The sequence below is a fragment of the Micropterus salmoides genome, unplaced genomic scaffold (assembly GCF_014851395.1).
Source record: "Micropterus salmoides isolate LMB-PRFRI ecotype aquatic unplaced genomic scaffold, ASM1485139v1 Ms_hic_scaffold_13, whole genome shotgun sequence".
NCBI classification, from domain to species: domain Eukaryota; kingdom Metazoa; phylum Chordata; class Actinopteri; order Centrarchiformes; family Centrarchidae; genus Micropterus; species Micropterus salmoides.
The window spans coordinates 29,346,298-29,370,297 of NW_024040374.1; the positions used below are offsets into that span (position 1 = coordinate 29,346,298).

Sequence of the window (24,000 nt, forward strand, 5' to 3'; positions counted from 1 at the left end):
CCTCCAACGTGAATGAGAGCATACGTGAGGAGGTGGATTACACAGTGTGTGCATGAGCAGTGACTGACACTGCGTTACGGACTCCTCCTGTCTCTGATTGGTTGTTTTGAGTCGGTCGTGGTGGATTTTTGTAAATGGCATAAGGAGCAGTGGGAGGAGCCAGAGGAACCACGTTATCATCAAAGATTATCTGTCTCATGTGCTACTGTCATGGTATGCAGTGACAGTTTCAGCAAATATTAAAAAATGTTATTTTTATTAAAGTAAATACCGAACCTTTAAACACAATGTAGCCTGTCTATGATTGGGGCAGACAATTAGTGTACTACAGCGGATGAAAACATCATGGGTCAAGTAATTAAGGAAACAAGAAGAAAGAGTGTTATCCTGGATATTCTTTCTATTCTGACTCTCTCTACTTAATGCCAAACTATATTAACTGTTATAACAGTTGATGAAAAAGATGTTGTACAGGCCTGGGATGACTTTATACTCCCAGCTGTGGGTTCCACCTGAAGATAATGTGTCTGCCCAAGGTAAGACATTTATATCAATGTATTCTCCCTGCTTCTACTTTTGAGATTATGTTGGATCAGCCATCTTCTGTATCTCCTTGTGAATCACCTGAATCCACTTCTTAGCCTGGTCTCAGGCTATCTTCACTACTTATTTGAAGTTTTTAAGCAACATTATTTTCGCCTGAAATATTCAAACAGTGGGTTCTGCTGCTCATCAACGACCTTCGATATGTTTACTGTGATTTCTTGGATTGCTTAATGAAGGACAGGACCTTGCTAGCAATTGCTGACTCTTCTGCATGTGCTTTAAGACTGGGCAAGCTCACCCATGTTTGTTGTTTGATTTGTTACAATTTTGATTTGATGGCACATTGTCAGAATGACTCAAAACAATTGATGCTCATATAACAGCATGACTAAAACATGAAAGAACCTCAGATCCATCATCAGTCTTGACTTCCACACTCTGCTTATGTGTCAAGTTTAACACTAGCATTTTTGGCTGTGGGTTAGAGGTAGAGCAGGTCATCCACTAATCAGAAGGTTGGTGGTTCAGTCCCCAGGTCCTCCAGTCTGCATGATGAAGTGTCCTTGAGCAAGATACTGAACCCCACATTGTGAGTGTGTGTGAATGATTAGTATCTTCCTGATGAGCGCTATCTTCCTAGATCTTCAACTGTTCATGTCAGAAAATCACAGACATTTGAAAAAAGTCTGAGTGGACATTTTAAAAACCAGAGACATATATATGGGATAATGTACTTCTACTATTCAGTGTAAAGGATTTTTTTGTTGTTGTATATCCCACTGATATCTTTAGCATGTTAATGATCTTAGAAGCACAGATGGTGTGTTGCACGGTCCACTAACCTGATGGTAATGATCTGGCCAAAGTCCAGCTCGTAATTGTTAACTTGTGCGATGAATATTGCTGCCACAGCCTCGTAGAGAGCGGTGCCGTCCATATTGATGGTGGCGCCCACAGGAAGCACAAAACGGATGATGCGGCGGTCAATGTGGTTGTTCTCTAGGAGGCACTTGAAGGTTATAGGCAATGTGGCAGAGCTGAGGAAGACAGAGAACATGACACAGAGCTCAGAACATTCAAAGGTCAGGCAGATGCTTTTTGATGATCTGAGCTGACTGGTCACTGCAGCAGGCGGTTACTCTGGCCATGGTTTGGCTAAAACAAAGAAACACTAAATACCAGCACCACAAGGTAAATACACACTGCCTACTCCAGTCTGCCACACAAGCATGGATTCTTTTCACATGTAATGTGAAAAAAATGTAACAGACCAGTTTTTTTTGTTGTTTTAACTAATTCACATCAAATCACATAACTTTACATTGCTGAGGAGCATTTTCCAAAGCACGATGTGTGTTTCAGATTTTCAGTTAGTTGTTTTCCTACCCTCCAGGCAGTCACTGGTTTTATTCATTTCTGTATGGGTTGAAAGTGAAACCAAACCGAAATTTAACACACTGAACTGTGGTAACTGCTAAATTGAACATGCAAAAACATCGATACTGTCATTAAAATTCACAAGTCCAGTTCTATCACACACTAACAAAAACATGTGCATGCATACATGCAGACCTAAACAACCAATGGATAAGTGCCAATCGAATCAAACGCATGGAATGCTCATTTACATTCCATCTCTTCCCACACACACCAGATGTTTTCTGATCTCCCAACATCCCTTTGAGGCTTTTCGTGGTAATATTCCAGTAAATGGATAGGAAAGGAAATGTGGTGCAGAGATATTTAAGTTTGATTCACACATGAGAAAATAAACTGATGTTTTCTTTTTACACATCAATTTAAACAACATTTTAATTAATTAAGTTTGTTTTCTCTGCAGTAATTTCCTTTACCTGGAAGAGGTTGCCAGGGCGATGAGCAGTGCTTGTAGTATTCCCCGTATGTAAACGATGGGGCTCTTTTTGGTGATGAAGAAGTACATGGCAGGCAGGATGAACAATCCATGTAACACCAGACCAAACACCACAGTGACGGCATAGAAACCCAACTTTTTCCCCATGGCCGAGGGATCACTCATCTCCAGGATCTTTCCGGCCACCAAGAACACGATGCCAAACGGGAAGTACCTGCCAGGACGAGGAGTAGCTCAAAGTCAGCAATCGGGGCTGAGATGTTAGTGAACCTATAGGCAGGTTTCTAAGCAATGTTACCATGAAACTAGTACTACGAGTGTGGGGCGGCAGTGCAAAAGTGGTATCGCAAACAAGGAAATCTCACCTTCAGCTAAGAGTAATCTGATCGGGGCCATGGCTTATAAAAAGGTGGCTGATTGGTTTACACAGCAACTAAGCAAACAACTGCTTTAACCCCATGACACCTGAATTTGTTTACAATAAAACAATTTTAAAAATTATTTGTGTTTTCATTTGCTTTCAGGCTGATGTTAAATAAGTAAAGATTGTTAATTTGTCTATTGAACACAGAAAATATATAAATTCAGGTATGATGTAGGTATGATGCAAATTAGTGACATCAGGCATAAACGAGAAACTAGGGCTTGAAAAAGGTTCCTAGGTACGTATCGAACATGCACAAACAGGCATTGGGGGAATCCTGTGCTATATCTTGGCTGTAGTCTGAAAGGAAGAGGTGTGATGTAAATTCACGACAATCAGGGTCAAGGGGTTATGGTAAGACAGCTCATGCTTATGGATGTTTAAATAATACTGCAAACATGTCTCAGCCTCTATGATCAATGCTTTTGCGAATTGCGAATTAGAATGAATTTCTCACTACCTTTAAAGCTAGTAGTCTAGCTTAGCATTATCACTGTAATTATGTGTGTCATGTTAGCTAGACAAAGCTGATAGATGTCTATCAGTTTGGCATTTTTATATACAGTCTATGGTGGCTGATGATTTCCACATTAGAGTGACCAGATGTCCCCGTTTTCCTAGGACAGTCCCCGGTTTTGGTGGCCTGTCCTCGTCTGGAGCTGTCCCTGGAAAAGTCCCTGTTTTAAACTGTGTGTTAATTATAGACTGTTTAAGGTGTTAGCGGACCTGGAATCTGATTTTACACGGCCAGAAAGACTGCAGACAGCAGAGCATACAGGTGTGCCAAAAAAAATGCCGTCCATGGGAGACTCGCGCAGCATGTTAAAGCTGTATCACACAGTCTCTTTACAACTACAGCTGCTTTTATCTGGATCAAACAGACATGACGTACAAACAAACTTCACTTTATGTTCGTGGTGATAGCAAAGGTAAGGTATTCTTTGTGATACTTTAACGTTTCTTTCAACAGAACAATCACAATTGTGGCAAAATAAGTAAATATAGTCTGACATTTATGTGATTATAGGCAATAATAGAAGCCTGTTGTACTCGATGGATTATGTGTTTGGTAGGCCTATATCCTTGTTTATATTTGGAAACCAGACTATAGCCTATAATTAACATGACTTACTGCTGAGCTATATATAAAATAAAGACATGATCTCTTTTGTAATTATCCTTATGACTCTACATTATTTAACTTCCTGTGTCTCAACCAAACCAGACCTTTTTACCTGTTGAAATAACTTTAATGGTAAACTCAACCCATAAAATGCAGTATTCCACTTCCCAGAAAGTGATTATTATATATATATATTATTATTGACTGAAAGGTAGAATCTGTTTCAAAATGACTTGATTTCATTCTGAAGAAGTATATCTAACAGATTATAAAACCAAAATTGCCCCCCTTTTTTATTACATAATAATTTTTAATCACATACTGACCACCAAACCAAAAATTTCATTTCAGAAATCTGGTCACCTTATTCCACATACAATAAAAAGGTTTTTTTTATAAGGAAACTGGTAAAAAGTTTCTTTGTAATACTGAAAATGTTCATATATAAGCTATCATAACATCGTAGCGATTAATTTTTAAATCTCCTGCTGCATGTGCATACTTTTTTGTATAAGGGAAACCTGTCCATAGCTTCCTAAAGCTAAATAGTATTTTAAAGAAATCCATACCATATGACAATGGCAACAATTCTAAGGACGGCCTCATTCAGGCTCTGACAGAAGTTTACCAAGGCGCTGCCATTTGGCCCCATCCTTCCCAACATGATCCCTGTGAAAATATACAGAACAATCTTAAAAATAAAAGTGAAAGCATTTTCATTTTTAATGAGAAATTCTACTTGAAGACAAAAGGTACACATTAGAATTCAAATTAGAGTTATGCAGACTTTTACCCATGGTGGCAGAAAAGATTACAATTCCAAGGACATTCATTCCATCGCTTGTTCCTTCCCGAGTACGTATGAGCACATCAGGAGGTGGAGTCAGGTCAAGAGCGAAGTTCTGGATGTCAGTTCCATTATCATCCTGGATACCATAGATGAGTGCTCGCCGTGTGGTGGACTCTGATTGGGCCTTGCTCACCGTTGGCTTGGTTTTCACAATGTACTCGCTACTTGTTCGATACTGTTTCCAGGGAATAGAAACAAAAGCAGCAAATTTAAGTCCCAAAAAAGCCAATGTGTTTGCAAGCGCTGTGTGATATCAGCAGGTCTTACCTGCTGAAATGTGGCCTGAACCAGATTAGATGGGAACATGTTGCTGCAAGGCAAAGATACACACTTATTAAAACACTCACAAAGAATGGTAAAAATACCATACTGTAAATAAAAATGAATAGTCATAGTTAGGGGGTTCCCATATAACAGCCCAGTGTTTTGGTGCTACAGAGCAGGAATCGACATATGAACAGTGCAGCTCTCACACTGTAACCTCTCTCTAGGAGGGGTGGTGGTGGCAGTAGACATAAACGCTCACATTTATACACTGTAAAAATTATCAAGGTGGTTCAACTTAAAAACTTAAGCTCAATTGCTGCCTCAAAAATGTGAGTAAACTTTAAGAAAAGCTTTGTTTCAACTCATGATGTTACATTATACAATTTGTTTAATTAATGATCATTTATTGTTTGAAATTGATACTGTGAGTTAAAACAACTCTCTATATTACATTGTCCATTCAAGGAAACTTGCTTTCTCTTGTCAAACAAACAACCCTATACAATTCTAGAACATTTCTTACATACAATTCTTACTTTCACTTGGAAATACGAGTTCACCTGCTGCCTGGAAAATGCAAGTTAACTCAATTTGAAGATTGCCTTTGTTTCAACTAACAAATTCAAGTTCACAAAATTGACATAACTACAGTGTTAAAGTTGTCTTGTTTTTTTAGTTAAATTAACTTTTTATATCTTTAACTTCATACTTTGAGTTATTCTAACATCACAGTTTCAAGTTAAAACAACTTAATCACTTTTACACTACTTTCCATTTCAAGTTAAGGGGATTTAAATTCCAAATTTTGTCTGTTTACATGTAAAAAGGGCCTTGAAGACAGACCACAACAACAGCACCGCTGAACTGTTATCTTCAAGGGCTTGCGATGTGCCAGTTTGTTACTGCATCTGTATCTGTTAAACAAATCAAATGTTCTGTATCTGTTCATGGAATGGGTGGGACTAACTGGAAGTGGTATGGGTTAATCAGCAGTTGCTTTATTCATTAGAAAACTATTTTCAGGACAGCAGAATTGAGCATCAGAGCAATGTTTTTGATCACAATAGTAACTGATTTTTTGAAAAGGTTCCTATATATGGTTTATACAAAACAAATATTGACATGTTTTGCTCTGATGATATTAGTACTGGTAAAGGTATCTGTACCGGCTACTCGTTTCAACTGAATACTCGCTCAACCCTAATAATTAGTTGAGTATGTATATATTTCTCTCACACTCAAAAGACGCAGCACTTCTTTTTTCTCTTGCTCCCATCTCCACATACTCGCCTTTTTTTCCCAAACTGATAACTTACATACAAAAGTTCAATCAACATGACAAAAGTCTCAAATACTCAACAGAATGAATTAATGCAAGTTTAACTTTCTAAAACTTATGCAGTTGAGTTCAAAATCCAAAAAATCAGAGCTATATGAGTTTTTAAAAAAGAAGCAAGTTGACATAACTAAATGGGTCTGTAATTTTTTTACAGTGTACAAAAAACAAAAACAAAATGAATGATAATTCTATCGTGGCTCCAGGGTAAACAATTATCCTGCAATCCAGTGACATTTACCCTCCTGCCTAAACAAACCAGATCATGAAATAAATTGCACTCTTGCTGGTCCATTTGACTGCAGTTGCTGAAGTAGTGCAATACAGAACTTTCAAGTGCCTACTCGGCAGACTTGACCTCACATCATGTTCCTACTTATTTACTTATTGCAGATATTATATTCTGCAATTTATGGCTTCTTTGGGGGTTCATTTGACTGAAACATATACTGTAGCTGACGGGTTTCTGCTGTGAGACAGTATATCCAAATTTGGTTTATTTAACCAAGACCAAAACCTCGTTCTAACAATCATCCAAATACCTGTAGTTGCCCAACCTAAACTTTTAATCCCACATAACTATGGAGTTGCTTTCCAACCAGTCATTTTTAAAACCATCCACTGCACTCTACCCACCAGACACCCTGCTGTTTGGAGCAAGAGGGATGTATAAAGTAGGATAAGCTATATCCGGTCTGACAATAATGGCCTAAACAGACCATTTCTCTCTGCTCCTCACTTTATTGAAAGAAAAGTAAGAATATTAGACTAACATTAATCAAGTGGTTGGAAACATGACCCCAAATGAACACTAATGTTGCTCCTAGTTTGCTTAATGTGTAAACAGGCAGGTTTGCCATACAGTATCACCTATGTAAGGTGACAATTTTTCAATGTAGTCTTGACAACGTGTTGGGTTGAGTTTTTTTTGTGATCAGCTTTATAATTACACTTCCAAACATGCTTTTCTGAAGCAGCTGAACCACCGTTAAAGTTTATACTGACTGCATTCTTAAGGCCACCTGCTGATCTATTCAGCCTGCCTACACAGCTCAGCACTGTCTGATTAATGTCCTGGACTCACCCTATTATTCAACCAACAGAATGAAATAAAATGCTAGGATTAGACTACCAAAAAAAATACTAGCAGAGACACAATTTATGACAGGTGACCATTAATAGTCCTGTTTACTAGTACTGGGTCTGAGAAACTGAGTAACATCTTCTATTTAAGAAGATTAAATTTTTGTAGTCAACAATGAAGTCATCCCTAAATATGGGAACCAAAAAGCTTAAGACAACCAATGTTTTTAATCCTTCCTCAGGATTTGTGGCAAATCCACACAGTTTGAAAAACTAGGATGCTGTGAGGATGACGTCTGCTCTAGAAAGGTGTTATTACTTAGTGAGAAGTTATTTTTTGTGAACATGGGAATGAGGTGTGACAGTAACAGTACTTCAATGGTATGTTTTACCTTCTAATCAAATAAAATAAAACAAAGAGGCTACACTCTAATTCCATGGTCACTAAGTAGTAATTGTGGTCACAAGTATCACAAAGTATCCTCTACATCCACTGTAGGGGCCAGTCAGCAATTAATGTCCTCATAAATTAGATACTCCACTGTTTGGTCAAACTTTTCTAACAAATAATTCCTGATATTATGATTGTGCCATACTGGCGACCTGTCCCGATGTAAGCTGGGATTGGCTCCAGCCCCCCGGTTACCTTGAACGCAGGATAAGCGGCTGACGATGGATGGATGGATGATTGTGCCATCATGTGCAAAGCATACAATTATTTGTATGTATAATGAAATGTATTTCTACTGAGCTCTACAGCTCTAGTGTAAGAACACAGATTGTTTCTTGTCATATTTAGCAACATGGATCAGTAAGAAAGTAAAACACTGAGCAGTATTAATAATCACTTGGGAAATAATGCTGACAAAACATAGATGGAAATTGGATTAGAATTCAACACAAGATAAGTCACAAATATGGCCAGTTTTGAAATGACTCTATTTCAGTTGCATAGAAATCACTCTCACTGCCAAACAAACTGAGCAGAGGTGCACACCTGCAGTATCTTTCTGGTTTTGCCTAAATTACCTGATAAGTGTTTTAACACTCATTACTCAACTTCATCCAAACCAAAGACATAACCTAAAAGTTACACATGGCATGACAGTGATAAATTGTTGTTTAAAATAAAGCTACACTTTTACATATTTTTTATTTTCATGGGTGTGGGGATGTCAGACAAGGACAGAAATAATTCATTTTAAATTTGGTGTTTTTCTACACCCACCAAAAATGCTATATTTACAACAAGAGAAGAAAGAGGTGTTGAGGTGTGGTCAATTAATAGGCATAATATGTCTTTAAATTAAATATTTGGTGTACCAACACATAACAAGCCCTTTAAAATAAGAAATAAAAAACTGCAAACATAATACTTATTTGTGATAAGAAGCAGTATTTGTCATTATTGATCAATGAATTATAGTGATGAATGAGATTTTGTAATCACTGGAGACACAACCATCTATTTATGTCTGAGTTTCGTGCTCTAGTACCTACTGTGCACAAGCCCACCTCTTCAAGCGGAGTCCAGCGTACTGTGCACGGGGCACGGCGTGGAGCGATCACACTGGTCAAATGAACCGAACTTTGGGGGTTAAACATACTCAGGCACGGTACAGCCTTGTGTGAGTACACCCTAACTTTATGGTAACCTCTTTCCCACCATCAATAAACTCCTAATTGAGTAAAGGTTTTAAAAAGTATTAAAGCCTATGTTAATAGTTTTTTTAGCTCAGTGGAGCTGAGTAGGCCTACCTGTTTAATTGTGTGGATGTGTGCGCTATAGCTGGCCATGTGTTGAATTTAATATGTTAATATGGAAATAATACATAAATGAGGAAATAAGGCACATACATTTGCCAATACAGTGTTCCCTTTTAGACACAAACGCAGTGTGTGTGTTTGTGTGTGCTTCGGCGGTGTAGCCCAAGGGCCCATCATAACAGCCTACACTGGGGCCCGTTGTTACTACCGTACACCGCTGGAAGGCAGTGAACAACAGCAAACATCTCCACTGTGCTTCAGACTCCAGTCTGGAAGCTGAGCAGGAAAACTAACAGAACGTTTTTTGGCTGCTCTGTAATGTGAGCTATTTAAGCTACATTATTTATAAGAAGTAACATTAATTAGCTGCATGTCATTACTAACGTTACTTACTGGTCCAGGGTTGAGAACCTCAGGTACAACTTGGACTAAACTGTTGTAAAACTATGTCCTGTACAAATATTGTACATCCTGATCCTTAAACTGTATTTCAGTTTTCTGGTTGTTAGGAAAAGAAAGGGTGGTGGTGACAATGGAGGAGCTGAGCTTAGTAACAAACTAGTAACCTTTGAAGCGAATGAGGAGACATTTCTTTGTACTAATGAAATGTGTCGTAATTATACAAAATTACGGAAAATGTTTATGTAAATTTTTACCAATTAATGTAAAAAACAGTAAATTATGACACAAAAGGCAAACATTAATAACCCAATTTAAAATGTGGAGAGCATCAAAACTAACTAAATGACTTACCAGATCTAATGGTTAAAATTCCTCCCCAGTAGACTTCTTTTGCAAGTTGTTTATTTATAATCTGCTCTAGCTTTTACAACATTTTTGTACACAGATATGGTAATAATTATTTTCCAAAATGATATGAAATTGCACATTTCTTATTGGAAAACAGACTATTTTCCAGGGGGAGGACCCCCAAACCCCCCACCCAAATTTGTTTGCATACATGTTCAATTGTTGTTTTATATATCCCGATATAAAAGGGCATACTGCGAGTGCACAGAAAAAATTGCCCCCAGACGTCCTACAGGATTTTGGTTCGCAAACACGTCAACTTTCTCATCCTTTTAGAGTTTGCGTCTGTGCACAGATATGAAAATTCAGCAACATCTGATTTGTGTTCATTTGTTGGACGTGGGGATACAAATATTTGGGTTGATCGAGCTCAATCATGCAGTGCCCTTAAGCGGAACTCACATGAGGTTTAGTTTACTCGTCACGAGGAGCACTACTCCTAGCCTATGAAACCAGTTGTATAGTGTCCTCAGTGGCTCTGCAGGGCAGTGACTACGTCAGAGAAAATAATTGATGTTGATAACTTATCTCAGTTTAGGCTTTGACACCATGGATTTCATTATATACTAGGGGCATGGAGTTTGAAAGACCTATTTCAGACCACAGACCTAACAATGCATTTCCTGAAGTCACTGATTAATGGAACACTTCACATGATAAAGACTTCTAGACTGATTGAAAACCTGTGAGGGACTTTCTTGCACGGTACTAAACTGTTCTGTTTCCTAAAGGGCAGGGACAACTGTGTGTCTATAGATAATTAGGGAAAACAACTAATTATGTTACCATAATTATGCAGATAACACATTTTTACATCACCAGGACTGTGATCCAATACAAGCCCTGAGTAATTGTACTGAACAAATCAATGATTGGATGTGCCAGAATGTTCTCCAATTAGACTTAACTGAGGTACTTTATGGAGCAAAATATAATGATTAAAAGTCCGTACCCAGCTTCAATCAGCAATGTTAAAAACCACAGACCAAGACAGAAATCTTGGTGTAGTCATGGACTCAGGCATGAATTTCAACAGCCACATTAAGATGATTACAAAGTCAGCCTACTATCACCTTAAGAATAAATAAAGCATAAATCCTTGATATATTCAGGTCTCCCTAAAAATTTATCAGACAGCTGCAGCTGATTCAGAACGCTGCTGCTCGAGTCCTCACTGAAACCAAACAAGTGGATCACGTCACTCCATTTCTGAGGTCTGTACATTGGCTTTTTGTCTGTCAAAGAATTGATTTTAAAATGCTGCAGTTTATAAAGCACTGAATGGTTTAGGGCCAAAAGACATTTGTGATCTTCTGCTACGTTGTGAATCATCCAGACCTCTCAGGTGGTCTGGGATCAAGTCTGCTTTGTGTCCCCAGCGTCAAAATTAAACATGGAGAAGCAGCATTCAGTTTTTATGCACCATGTATCTGGAACAAACTCCCAGAAAACTGCATGCTTGCTGCCTTTTATTAAAGAAGTATATTTTATTTTTGTATTATTCTATTTTAGCTTCTATTTTATTTTCTATTCTCTTAGCTCTTTGACTACTTTTTATAAATGTATTTAAATCTCCTTTTGTTGTGTGTTTCTTTTGCACTTTGTCTCAAATCGTTTGATGTTTTGTGTGAAGCACTTTAAATCATCTTGCTGCTGAAATGTGCTATATAAATAAACTTGCCATTCTGCAAATTTATAGTCAGATGGATGTTATGATGGTCTTACCGGATGAGGTCCAGCAGAGCATCAGCAGAACTCATGATAGGCTTGCCGCTGTCCTCAGAGTCCTCTTTCTGGGCCGCACCGCCTGGGTGGATGATAGAGACCATGATGATCCCCACTATCACGGCCACAAAGGTGGTCCACAGGTAATAAGACACTGTGATCAGACCAAGCCGACTGGAACACTTGGCGTCGAGGGCTGCCAGTCCTGACATCAAACTGGAAGAGGAAACATCCAAGTTAGACTGATGGTTTCTTTGTTTTCATAATACATGTTGAACCATGATTTAGTGAATGTGTTAATGCAATTAAAAAATAAACAAGAGTGCTCCATTGTCCGCCTTGTTTGTCTATTCACCCTGCTAATGCCTGCCTGCCCACGCATGGAAATTCTCCACCTGAAGCTCATCATTGCACATCTTGCAGCAGTAGTGTCATATAAACCTCTGTGATTTTTTACCTTTAAACTTCCTCCATGTCTGCAACTGGGCACACATTAGTCCCTGGCCTTACAATTCAAAATGTATACAACTTATGTTGACGATGTTGGGAGGTGTAAAAACCACGTATGTTTAGAATTCCAGGTGCTTTGTAATGGTTTTACTAGGCTGAAACCTTGGCCAACATTCTTAACCTATAACGGGGTATGTAGTCTTTCGATCAATCTGAAAACCTCAAACATAAAACTTGGACATTTCCATTGAGAAAGCAATCTCACTACCATTCTTTGCAACTGAAGACCAAGTTCAAACATCCATCCTCACATTGCATTTATTCACATAGCTTGAAATGTGTTGGAGAGAAAGTATAATGTTTTCAGACTCAGGCCTGCATGTTACATTTATACATCAATAACTAGTAACCACCAGAGGATCTACCAGTAACCACAGACTTTTAATCACAGCCAAGCTGGCATCACATCAGTGTTAGGGGTGTTTGTCGGGATGGAAGGATCAGTGCTTAATCCCCCACTGCCTTCAGTCAGGGACAGAATGCTGGGCGCACACAGTGATGAATGCAGTACATGCTCGAAGCAGCTGTGCCATTATTGTGTTTTTATCCAACACAACAAACATAGTTTAAGAAAAAAAGATAGAGAACCATATCATAAGCTCATCTGAGTGCAGTGTACATAAATGCTTGATGGTTTGTCAATTTATTTTTGACAATTCAGACAGTTTTTAGTCTTGTATGCAATACATTTTACTCGACAACCATGGACAAAATAGGTCATGTGACCACACCAATGTGTGACCAATAGTCATCCATTTTACTCATCCTGTGATGGAGAAAGGCCCATGGAATAAGTGATAAGCACATTTAAGAACCTAAATCATTTTTGTTGTGATTCTTATGTCGGAACAATTACAGACAGGTTTGAGAAAACGTTACACATATGTAGTGCTTTAGGAAGTTACAATAGCTGGATGACACAATTTTATTAAAATGGCAGGGATGGGGTATTTTGAGACCTGGGGGAAGTTGAGCCAGATATGTTGCTGCAATTTTATAAGACACCTAAAGTAAAAACTGGCTTAACTCACCCCTGTAGAGGTGAAAACTAGAGCACACAGAACATCAAGAAATTCTTTAGGGAATGTGCAAATTAAATTTCCTCATAGCAACAACTCTGATGAAGAAGGTTTTGCACCAAAACTTCAGTTAATTTGCATTTCAATTACAAACCAGATGACCTGTGATCTCCGGTTCCCTCTATTCCCTTTATTGTCAGCTGCATCCCGTAATCTTTAAAGCACTAGGCTTTCATTATTATATTATTATTTTATGAGTATAACTCAATGTCACTGTTCAGTATATCCACACAAGCCTTAATAGAAAGTCAAGATCAAGTGTCAGCCATTCATATTTGCCACCAGGGGATGAGGATCCAGGGACTGATGTTTGACAAACTCTCATGAAGGTACATGATTTCTGACAAAATTAAGATCTTTTATCAAAGAAATGTCCCCTTAATAGCAAACAAAGGAAAAAATTGTGTAATATATTTTACACCCAGCCCTAGATTGAGTGTCATTAATTTTTTTAATGAAACTTTACTGGTTACCTCTAATGCCAAAGTGCTCTAAGCCTCACTGTATAATGTGCCCTGTGGAGTTATCTTGTAGTTTCTGTTTGCATTCAGTGTTACTCACCGGAATGTATTATGTGCATCTGCAGGTCCTTCAAGCACACGCTGTTGAGCTCTCAATCATTCATGCACAGTCACACTCACACACTCACACACACACACACACACAAATGGTGAAAGAACAAGCCCTGGTCAAACCACGAGGAGCAATTTGGGGTTCAGTGTCTTACTCAAGGACACATGTAGACAAGAAGAACCTGGGATCAAATGTTGAACTCAATGGACGATCTGCTCTTCTGAGCCAAAGCGGCCCAGTTTTAGAGAGTAATTTCCCAGTGATTGTTTCATATTTAGTCTTAGCTTCTCTGCGGTTGTAAAGCTGGCATTGATTCCGGAGGAGAGCTGAGTTAAAATGATTGATGGATATAAGAGTAGGCTAGCATCTTCAGTTAACACTGTGAGAAATATATTTTTTAGATTGTTAGATTATCAGGACTCACCGTATTTAAAGGTTAAGTGTGTAAGATTTAGCCTCATCTGGCGCTGTCTAGTCTACCGCCCCCCGCCTTCAAAGAGCAGAGGATAGCTACAGTGGCTGACACAGGACAAATATATTAATAAATTATATTTATTACTGGAGATACTGGGTGAATGAAAAAGTGTCCGTAGCTTGATGGATGCGGATCAAACACCGGAACACACACACTGCAGCACATGCTTTATTGTGAGCATGTGAAGAGGGGAAAGTGGGATCAAACACACAACCTTTTAGGTGAGAGTCCTGCGCTTTACTAACTGACCTAACACCATAATATTAGTTCAAATTTTGCCTTATATTCTCACCCACCATCTAATGGATAAAAAAATTGCTCCGATGCAAAACTTATTTACTGACTGCATATTATTACTTATTCCTCTTCAAACGTAACTATTCAACATAGTGATAAGCATCTACACTGTGCGCTCTTTAGAGCTGTTTGTCCTTTTTGGGCTACTGTAGAAACATGGCAGTGCAACATGGCGACGTCCATTGAAGGTTATGTAGATATAAATGTCTCATTCTAAGGTAATAAAAACATAACGGTTCATTATGTAAGGTCTTTATACACCAGTGAAAACATGGTTATGGATCTTATATTACATTTCTGTCACTCAATCCTCAGACATATTACACACTGGACCTTTAACTTTGGAAATAGGTTTTTAACAAGTCTGTTTAACAGTCACCTGATGTAATAATCAAAGGGTCATTCTCTCCAAACAGACGTGGGCAGACAGATAGGTGGGACCTTTACACAGACAGATGGTTGACACTACGGGGGCAGAGAAGATACTTTTTTACTTCATACATTAACATGACTTTGAGCTCAGGACCTGTCTAAGACGTTAAATGCTAGAATTGAATCAATATTTGCATGAGGTCACTATGTCTCTGGCTCATTTAAAAGGGAGAGGACACCATTCTTGCCCTCCTCCCGTACTCTACGTACATTTGACCATGTTATGTTTATTAAACGTTTTCTATTACATAACTTTAAACTGAGAGGTAAGAAGCCATTTCTATAATTGGTTCTATAATTGATTACATACAGTTTTGCCATATTACAGTACTTCACGCCTCAAAGTGTTAAAATCAATGGCACATCCATAGGCGTCGCTGGACCCTTTTTAAATGTAAAATGGTTTACACCTCTTAGCGTTGTTCTTGGATGTGTAGGGCTCCGCAATCAAGTTAGCAACAATAACGTTACATCTGCAACGTCCGATCAAGTTTGCGATCATAAATACGCAATGTCCATTACAATTTCTAAATAAAACTACAGGGTTACGTGAAACGGGACGTTGTTACCATTGTGAAACCTTGCAAAAAAACAAATCAAAGGTAAAATCCAGTGTTTACCATGTTGATGGGAGGATAAGGAGGGACTATCTTTCTGGGCACAGGAAGAGAAATTGGAGTGAGTTTTGGAAACAGCAGTCAGTAAAGTAACCTTAAACTTTTTCTCGTGTCAACGTTTTCTCCTGTCAAAGTCTGATGTCGGCTAATGTTAAGTCACTGTGCAGCTGCACTGATTCTCTCTCATCTTGGTCTTGCTAACCGCTGCTGGTCTATCTGAGTTGGCTTCTTTACAGACTTTGTGTTTGAAAAATATTAGAGTGAAATACTACTATTTATTACGTTTGATAAATGCTGACAGGCCATGGTGTTTATAATCTGCAGCCCGGAAAAGATAACCGCATCGCACTTGAACATGCGTTCATATGCTTGTTTATGAAATTAAACTTGTGTATTCCAGCAGCAACATGTGAGACTAGTCCTGACGATACACTGATGTGATGGCACTCCACATCAGCGGTATGAAAACCTTCCAGCTTTGTTTTCCTCTGCCGCTGTTGCTGCAGCGTTCTGTGTGACGGCGGGAGCAGAGGGCACTGTGAGCGAGTGGCTGGCCGGCCTCACACGCTCCTCACGCGGGTTGGCGCAGGCTTCCCCCGCAGCCACTTGCGGAGCACCTCAACTCCGACAATATTCAAGCACATTTTTTGTTCTGCCATCACTTCTCGTAAAACTGTCAATATTCGAAATCTACACAGCTGATTTCTCACCTCAAAACTTCTCAGAAGTGGATTTAGTGATGAAATTCCTTACGAAAACTGTAATATATAAACTTTCTGTTGCTGGCCTCTGTCTGGCGCACGCAATGATGATGCAGTGAATAGTAACGATTCTCTCTGACCAATCAGCAGTCTGTCTTGTCTTCACCTTACATTTTAGTATACTAGCTTGGTTTGAGGGCGTGAGGGCGTGCCTGACCCCGCTAACCGCTTGGCAAGCTTTATGAAGTGTTTTCATTGTGATGTCACAAGTACAGGAAGTGAAGTCCTGGACTACAAACAAGCTGTTTTCAAGCGGTTCAGAGCAGAGCTTTCTGTGGGAGATGGGAACTCCCTTTGGGCTGGACTTTGGGCTTTTTCACTTTGCAAACCTGTTACATGCACAAAAAAGATATATAACTCAATAAAGGAGAGGGAAAAAGCCAAAAAGCATAATACCACCTCTTTAAAAGGAAAACCTCTGAGGGCTGTTACACTATTAAACGTTTACCATTCATATTTTATCTGTTGCCTATTGTAGCTTTCAAAATCCCAGCCCGTCCTCACCAGAAAAACAGCTGTATATGTTGTTTGTTCAAGCAGCTTATTACGACCCATATTTCCTTTTTATTGTAGTGGCCATATGACGGTAGCAAAGGAAGAAGTGGGCTGATTGGGTCAAACCTAGGACTGTCACACAGGAGACCAGCATTCGAGTCTCATGTAAAACCAAGTCAGTGTTGGGTGATTTAGAGTTTTAAGTTTAATAGTGTTACTGACCTATGTCACGTGACCTACCTAACGGTAATATATGTGGCTTTGGAGGTATTGACAAATTACCTATTTTGTTATTTAGGTATGAGGACATGTTGCCAAATCCAGAAGATGGTGCAGTAGGAGCTGTCACAAATTATTATATAGCGCTGTATTTGATACCATTGAGCATCGGATCCTATTACAGAGAGTGGAATATTTCATTGGCATTAAAGGAACCTCTCTAAGCTGGTTTAAGTCCTATTTATCAGATCGATTTCAGCTTGTACATGTTAACGATGAGTCCTCCATGCACGCCAAAGTTAGTCATGGAGTTCCACAAAGATCTGTGCTCGGACCAATCCTCTTCACTTTATATATGCTTCCTTTAGGCAATATTATCAGGAAACATTCCATAAACATTCATTGTTATGCAGATGATACTCAATTATCTATCAATCAAGCCAGCTGAAACTCATCAGTTAGCTAAACTTCAAATGTGCCTTCAGGATGTTAAAACCTGGATGACCTGTAAAATGTGTGAAACTCAGATAAAACTGAAGCAATTGTTCTAGGACCCAGGCACCTCTGTGATGCATTATCTAAAGATATAGTTTCCCTGGATGGCATCACCCTGGCCTCCAGCACCACTGTGAGGAATCTTGGAGTTATCTTTGATCAGGACATGTCCTTTAACTCCCACATTAAGCAAATTTCAAGGACCGCCTTTTTTCACCTACGAAATATTGCAAAAATTAGGAACATCCTGTCTAAAAATGATGCAGAAAAACTAGTCCATGCATTTGTTACTTCTAGGCTGGATTACTGCAATTCCTTATTATCATGCTGCTCGAAAAAGTCCATTAACACTCTCACACAGCTGATCCAGAATGCTGCAGCACGTGTTCTGACAGGAACCAGGAAAAGAGATCATATTTCTCCTGTTTTAGCTTCTCTGCATTGGCTTCCTGTAAAATTCAGAATAGAATTTAAAATCCTTCTTCTCACCTACAAAGCTCTTAATGGTCAAGCACCATCTTATCTTAAAGAACTCATAGTACCTTACTACCCTACTAGAGCACTGCGCTCCCAGATTGCAGGGTTACTTGTGGTTCCTAGAGTCTCCAAAAGTAGACTAGGAGCCAGAGCGTTCAGCTATCAAGCTCCTCTCCTGTGGAACCAGGTTCCAGTTTGGGTTCAGGAAGCAGACACCATCTCCACATTTAAGAGTAGGCTTAAGACTTTCCTCTTTGATAAAGCTTATAGTTGGGGCTGGCTCAGGTGAGTCCTGAGCCAGCCCCCATGTTCCTGCTCGACACCCTCTGCTACAATTGTTGGTACTAGTCCTTTGTTATTATAATCATTAAGCATTACGATTATTATCATTAACACTACTATAAATATCTGTACCATTTTTCATTCAGTCTATTGCAACATTACATTTACTGTCTGTACCTGTGTGTGTATATTGTGTAGGCTGCCTCCCCCCTCTCTCTCCTTCCATACCTCTCTCTCTGTCTCTCTGTTCCTCTCTTGCCCTCTCTCTCTCTCTCTCTCTCTCTCTCTCTCTCTCTCTCACCCCCAACTGGTCGAGGCTGATGGCCGCCCCCCCCCTGAGCCATGGTTCTGCTCGAGGTTTCTACCTCTGTCGCCTAGTGCTTGCTCTTGGTGGGAACTGTTGGGTTTCTGTAAATAACATAACAGAGTACGGTCTAGACCTGCTCTTTTATGAAAAGCGCTCTGAGATAACTGTTGCTGTGATTAGGTGCTATATAAATAAAACTGAACTGAATTGAATTTGTATTTGACCTGCATCATCAGTTTGAATTTAAACTTTATAAAACGCTACTGCCTACAGTAACATTAGCTTAAAGAAATTTACTTGGTGCTCAAGAGAAAAAGCATGAGCAGGCTAACAGCAGCACAAGTTGAAAATCATACATCACCTTATTGTTAACGTTTCCCCTTTCTGTGGCTGTAGTGCTGGCAACAAAATTAACTAAACAATCTCAGATCTGCTTTGGGGTGGTGACCGACTGATACATGTTTCCCCTTACCATAGCTGGATGCACTGGCTGTTGAGACCATTCAGTACTACAAACCCCTTTGCTGGAACTCGACCCGACTCACCGGCTTCTGATACTAGTTCTCACACATACTCACTCCCCTCGACACGCTTCATAAATGTCAAATTGCAGCACGTACACTGAAGAATACCAAAGAGACCACTTAGGCCTTTCAGGCTCGCTAGATTCTTTTCCACAGTCAGACATTAGACCCAGTGCTTGTTAGCTGATCAGTCTGTGGATATTGTTCCTGCTGCCTGTGGACTTCTGACGTCTGACTCCTGCAGTTTGGTTGATGATTACTGATAATAATAATAATCTCCATTTATTATTTTTATGATCCAACATTAATATGAGTTGGAGCACATTCTATATGTGTGCCGTCACTCCTGAGGCCTGAAAGGTGTGCACCTAATACTCGAACAATGTATTTTTTGGTGCACTTTATATCTTCTCCCTTGACTCAGATTTCTCTCTAATTCTCAGCATACCATTGCAGTACCTACAGTATTTGAAAGTACACTTAGGCTTACATATTGTATAATAACTCACAGAACACATATCATGGAAAACTCCAAAAAAACCAAATGGGTAAATGGGATAAAGCAGTGAGGGTAATAATGAAGTGCAGGAGACAGACATCAGTACCTTGACACAACGAGTGGGAGAATCAGCATCTTCAGCATCCTCATCAGCAGCTCTCCGGGAAACTGGAAGTACTTTACCTCCTGTCAGGGAGAGAGAAGAAGAAATAATGGTCACAGGTAGTTTTCTGAAGAGCATTAGACAGCTAGTGAAAGGAACTTGATGTTATTCAAAAAATAATGAACAGGAACAAGGCATTGTTAGGATATCTGGAGCAGTGCCCGAGCTGAAAATGAACGCAATGACTGCAACATTATAAAATTGAAAGGAAGAGTGAAGAATCTATTTTTCTTTATCAGCGAATTTACAAATTGACTATAAATGAGCCACGACTTGGTAACTTGGAAATCAGGAAAGCTGAATTATTTCTTGAAAAGTCTTTGTGGAAGTATTAAAATAAAATCCATGTAAATGAGGCATTTTCCCGGTTAGCACAGAATAAAAGTGATGCTTTCAGTTTTTTACACAATAGAAGCAAGCCTTTGATGTTTCTTGTTGGCTCTGGTCATCAAAAGTCAGACTGAAGCTGGATTTACTTGTGTGTTAAGAGAATACTATGGTGGCTGGGTGGATAATACATTAGCTATAACTCCTTATGACGTTAATACAGCTAATATGTTTGCAAACAGTTGTCAGTTTCACACATTCAGCAGACACAGAGCAACATTAGCACTCGTTGTGGAGTCATGTATCTGACCACCTGAAAAATGTAAATGCTCTGTACTTGCATAGCACCTTTCCAGGCTTTTCGACCACTCAAAGCGCTTTTACACTACATCTGCATTCATTCACTGAGCCTAAGTGCTCAAACAGAAAATAATATTCACACACTGGCGGAAAAGCCACCAGAGGTAATTTGGGGTTCAGTATCTTGTCCAAGGACACTTCGACATGCAGCCTGGAGGAGCCGGGGATTGAACTGCCAACCTTCCGATTAACTGGTAACCCGCTCTACCTCTTGAACCACAGCCTCCCCTGTGTGCAATTTTCACTCTCCTTTTAGATTTGATTTAGCCTTCACTAACACCTGAACAAAACATCTGGCTCTTTAGCTGCTAAATGCTCCGCTATGTTCACCAGCAAGTCGCTAACACTGTCTGCCTTTGGGGGCTGGGCAGGTAGTATACAAGGAGTTAATCACACCTTTTTTGCTGAAAACAGCTGCCTGTTGCTAGAACGGCTTAATGAAAATGTAATTTGGGGACCATAGAACCACAATAATGAATCAAAAATGGCTGAACGAAGGGAGATGTGTTGATCAGTTGACTACTACTTTGTTTTAATGCAAGAAATCACTTCCCGCTGGCTCAGACACTCCCGAAGCAAGAAGGAGTCTGTGTCTTGACACGCTGTCACTGGCCTGTATTGCTCAATAGGCTGTGTGCTGTTCCAGAGACTTGCGTAGGTGGAAGCAATATTTTTTGGCACATGAAAACTAGAATCACTTGCTAAACGAAGGTAGAAGAGGGTTATAGAAAAGGGAGTCAGTGAGCCACAGCAAAATACAGACAGTTAAATCTAATTTGAAATTAACTGGAGAGCAGACATAAATTTCATCTAAAGGCCTAAGAAGGTTGGGTGACACTTTGGGCAGAAGTCTTCAGATCTCACAGGCTTTTTGTGTATTTGTTTCATTGCCCGCTGGGCTTTACACTGGCGTCGATCCAAAGCAGCAGTGGACAGCTGTTCTCTATGAGCTCTGCTGTCCCATCCCCTGCCGCAATACCTCATATCTCTGTCAATATTAACTTGGCAGTGTGTCACGTGTTTAAAAAGCTTCTTTCCTCCCAAGTCATCTCTGTGGTCATGGTGTGGTTTAGGCTTTCTGCCACAATAGTCAGTGTTTGACAATCCTGCATTTTAAAGTGTAGTTGTTGTTCACATACTTGTAAACAGCTCATGGGGAAGAGGTAGAATGACTCGATGGTTTACATACTCAGCTTAGCTCCCTGTTCACATCCTACCTCAAGGGCCGCACTTGCAGGATAATCTTGTAGCCTCACTACTGGGGTCCCTCAGGGTTCTGTTTTGCACAGATTTTCACAGATAGACTGGGCATTTAAGAGGAAACTGATGCTCTAACAGGTCAGTGACCCAAACAGCTAAACTGAATCTGCATTGGCTTTAAAAACAGTCAGTGTCCCTGCCAAAATCCTAACTTAATTCCTATGAAAATTGATAGGATGATATAAGGTCAACACTTAACATGCATTACCCAAACTGAAAAAGAGTCTAGTTAAGTAGATGCAGAAAGCACATTTTAAGGAATACATACTTAGAGCCTTTGAGATAACACGAAAGAAAATCTTTCTCTTATACATTGTTACATTTCATTTACAGTCATGTGGTAGCAGGGGACAAACTCTTGCCATTCACAAGTAATGTCATAAGTTTTGGCTATGAAGTCTCAAGTGAAGAAAAAAAGGAATGTTGTCCTAAATATTGTGTTCTCATGGAATTAGGAATAGCAGCAACATTAGGCTAACATTGCTCCATCCATTTGTTTTAGGCTTTATATCTAAATTTGATAATCTGGGGTATCTTTTACTGTAGTAATATTGTATTAGGATATTATACCTTCTTATCTTATATGTTATTATTATAAAAGCTTGGATTAAGTAAGACATGGCTTTGTAAACCTCATCTTTGTCATTTACTACTACTGAGGCGGGATGAGAGAAAAAAACAGTTGTTGGTCTGAGACCAGTACAGTATCTGCTAATCAAAAGTTGTGTATTGTATAGAGCGGATGGGAATGAGAGTGAGGTTAGGGATGTCAGGGGAGATGAGAGGACATTTATTGAGGGGCTGCAGGGTGAGGCCGGCGCATAATGACAGCTAAAGAGCTTTTCTGTTGGGTATTAAGCAGAGAGAGCTTAGTTTGCTGTATAAGAGCAGGATCAGCACTCACATACAACCAGCAGAGAAGGTCTGACTCTGCTCTGCTCATCTTGCACTCATGCATATGGGTGAATGTGTATTTGCCTGCATGTGTTTGTGTGTAAGTGTGTTGTTTGTGGTACATAGGGCAAGTGCAGCTGTTTTCAAAGGACAAGTCAACAGGACAGCCACAGTTTGACAGGTTTAATCAGCCAAGCAACGGCGTAACATCACCTATGGAGACAAGCACCAATGTGTTTATTTTACTGAATTTGATGATGAACTCCGCCAGCTGATGTTTCCACCACCACTTCATTACAATTCCAGCTTACACTGGGAACTGTAATGAAGTGGTGGTGGAATTTTGATGTAGATGAATTAAAAAATGCAAAATTTGATGCTTTTCTTTAAAAGAAAGAAAGGAATAGAAACAGCATGTATTTTCAGTTAAGTATAATCCTAATCATAAAAAAAGAGTACTAAAGCCTTGAACATTAACAGTCTCAAAAGCTAACAAATTCATTTACACTGACCTTGATAAAACTATTGATACTATGACTTCATATATATATATATATGTGCATATATATACATATATATGCGCATATATATACTGTATATATATAGTACATATTTTAATTTAACATTTCTTCATGTTGTGACTGAAGTTGCAAATGGAACATTACCTGTTTAGATCTGTCAAATTCTTCAAAGTATGGCTTAAAGGAATACCTGAATGTCATTCAGCAGTAGGGTGCTGTGTTAAACACGCATGGTAAAATGGCCTTTTCTGTGGATGAGATATGGCAGAATAATTGAACTCCATGATAGCCATCTTAATCATAACATATTGCTGAATATGATAAAAGCATGTAGAAATGCAGAAACTGGTATTCAAATCCTTTTATCCCCCTGTGGGATGACTATTTGCTTTGTTGTTTGTTTATCCTTATTAAATCCACTTCTGGTGTGCAATGACATTCTGTCATCCATCAGCTGATCCTAATTTATCTACAAGGGATCCTGCTGTGACCTATGGAGTAAAACTTAATCACTTGGAGATGTCGGTAATTGTAAACTGAATTTTAGTTATGAAACCACAGAGAGACCTGAAACATGGACTAGTGTATAAAATTATAGGCGCATCTCAGAATATTAGAATATTGTGAAA

At 39.2% G+C, this 24,000-nt stretch overlaps 1 protein-coding gene across 1 annotated transcript in view; it reads right to left on the reverse strand.

Annotated features, from left to right (window-relative positions):
- LOC119901374 (excitatory amino acid transporter 5-like) overlaps positions 1-20,026 on the reverse strand; it is a 24,861-nt gene extending 4,835 nt beyond the window's left edge. Inside the window, exons 1-7 of the mRNA XM_038717001.1 lie at positions 19,953-20,026; positions 11,805-12,020; positions 5,084-5,126; positions 4,760-4,991; positions 4,536-4,635; positions 2,400-2,633; positions 1,389-1,583 (exon numbers count right to left, since the gene is read on the reverse strand). Coding sequence (XP_038572929.1) covers positions 1,389-1,583; positions 2,400-2,633; positions 4,536-4,635; positions 4,760-4,991; positions 5,084-5,126; positions 11,805-12,020; positions 19,953-19,996 — 1,064 coding nt within the window. The 5' untranslated portion in view covers positions 19,997-20,026. The remainder of the gene's footprint in view (positions 1-1,388; positions 1,584-2,399; positions 2,634-4,535; positions 4,636-4,759; positions 4,992-5,083; positions 5,127-11,804; positions 12,021-19,952) is intronic.
- Between the last annotated feature and the right edge of the window lie 3,974 nt (positions 20,027-24,000).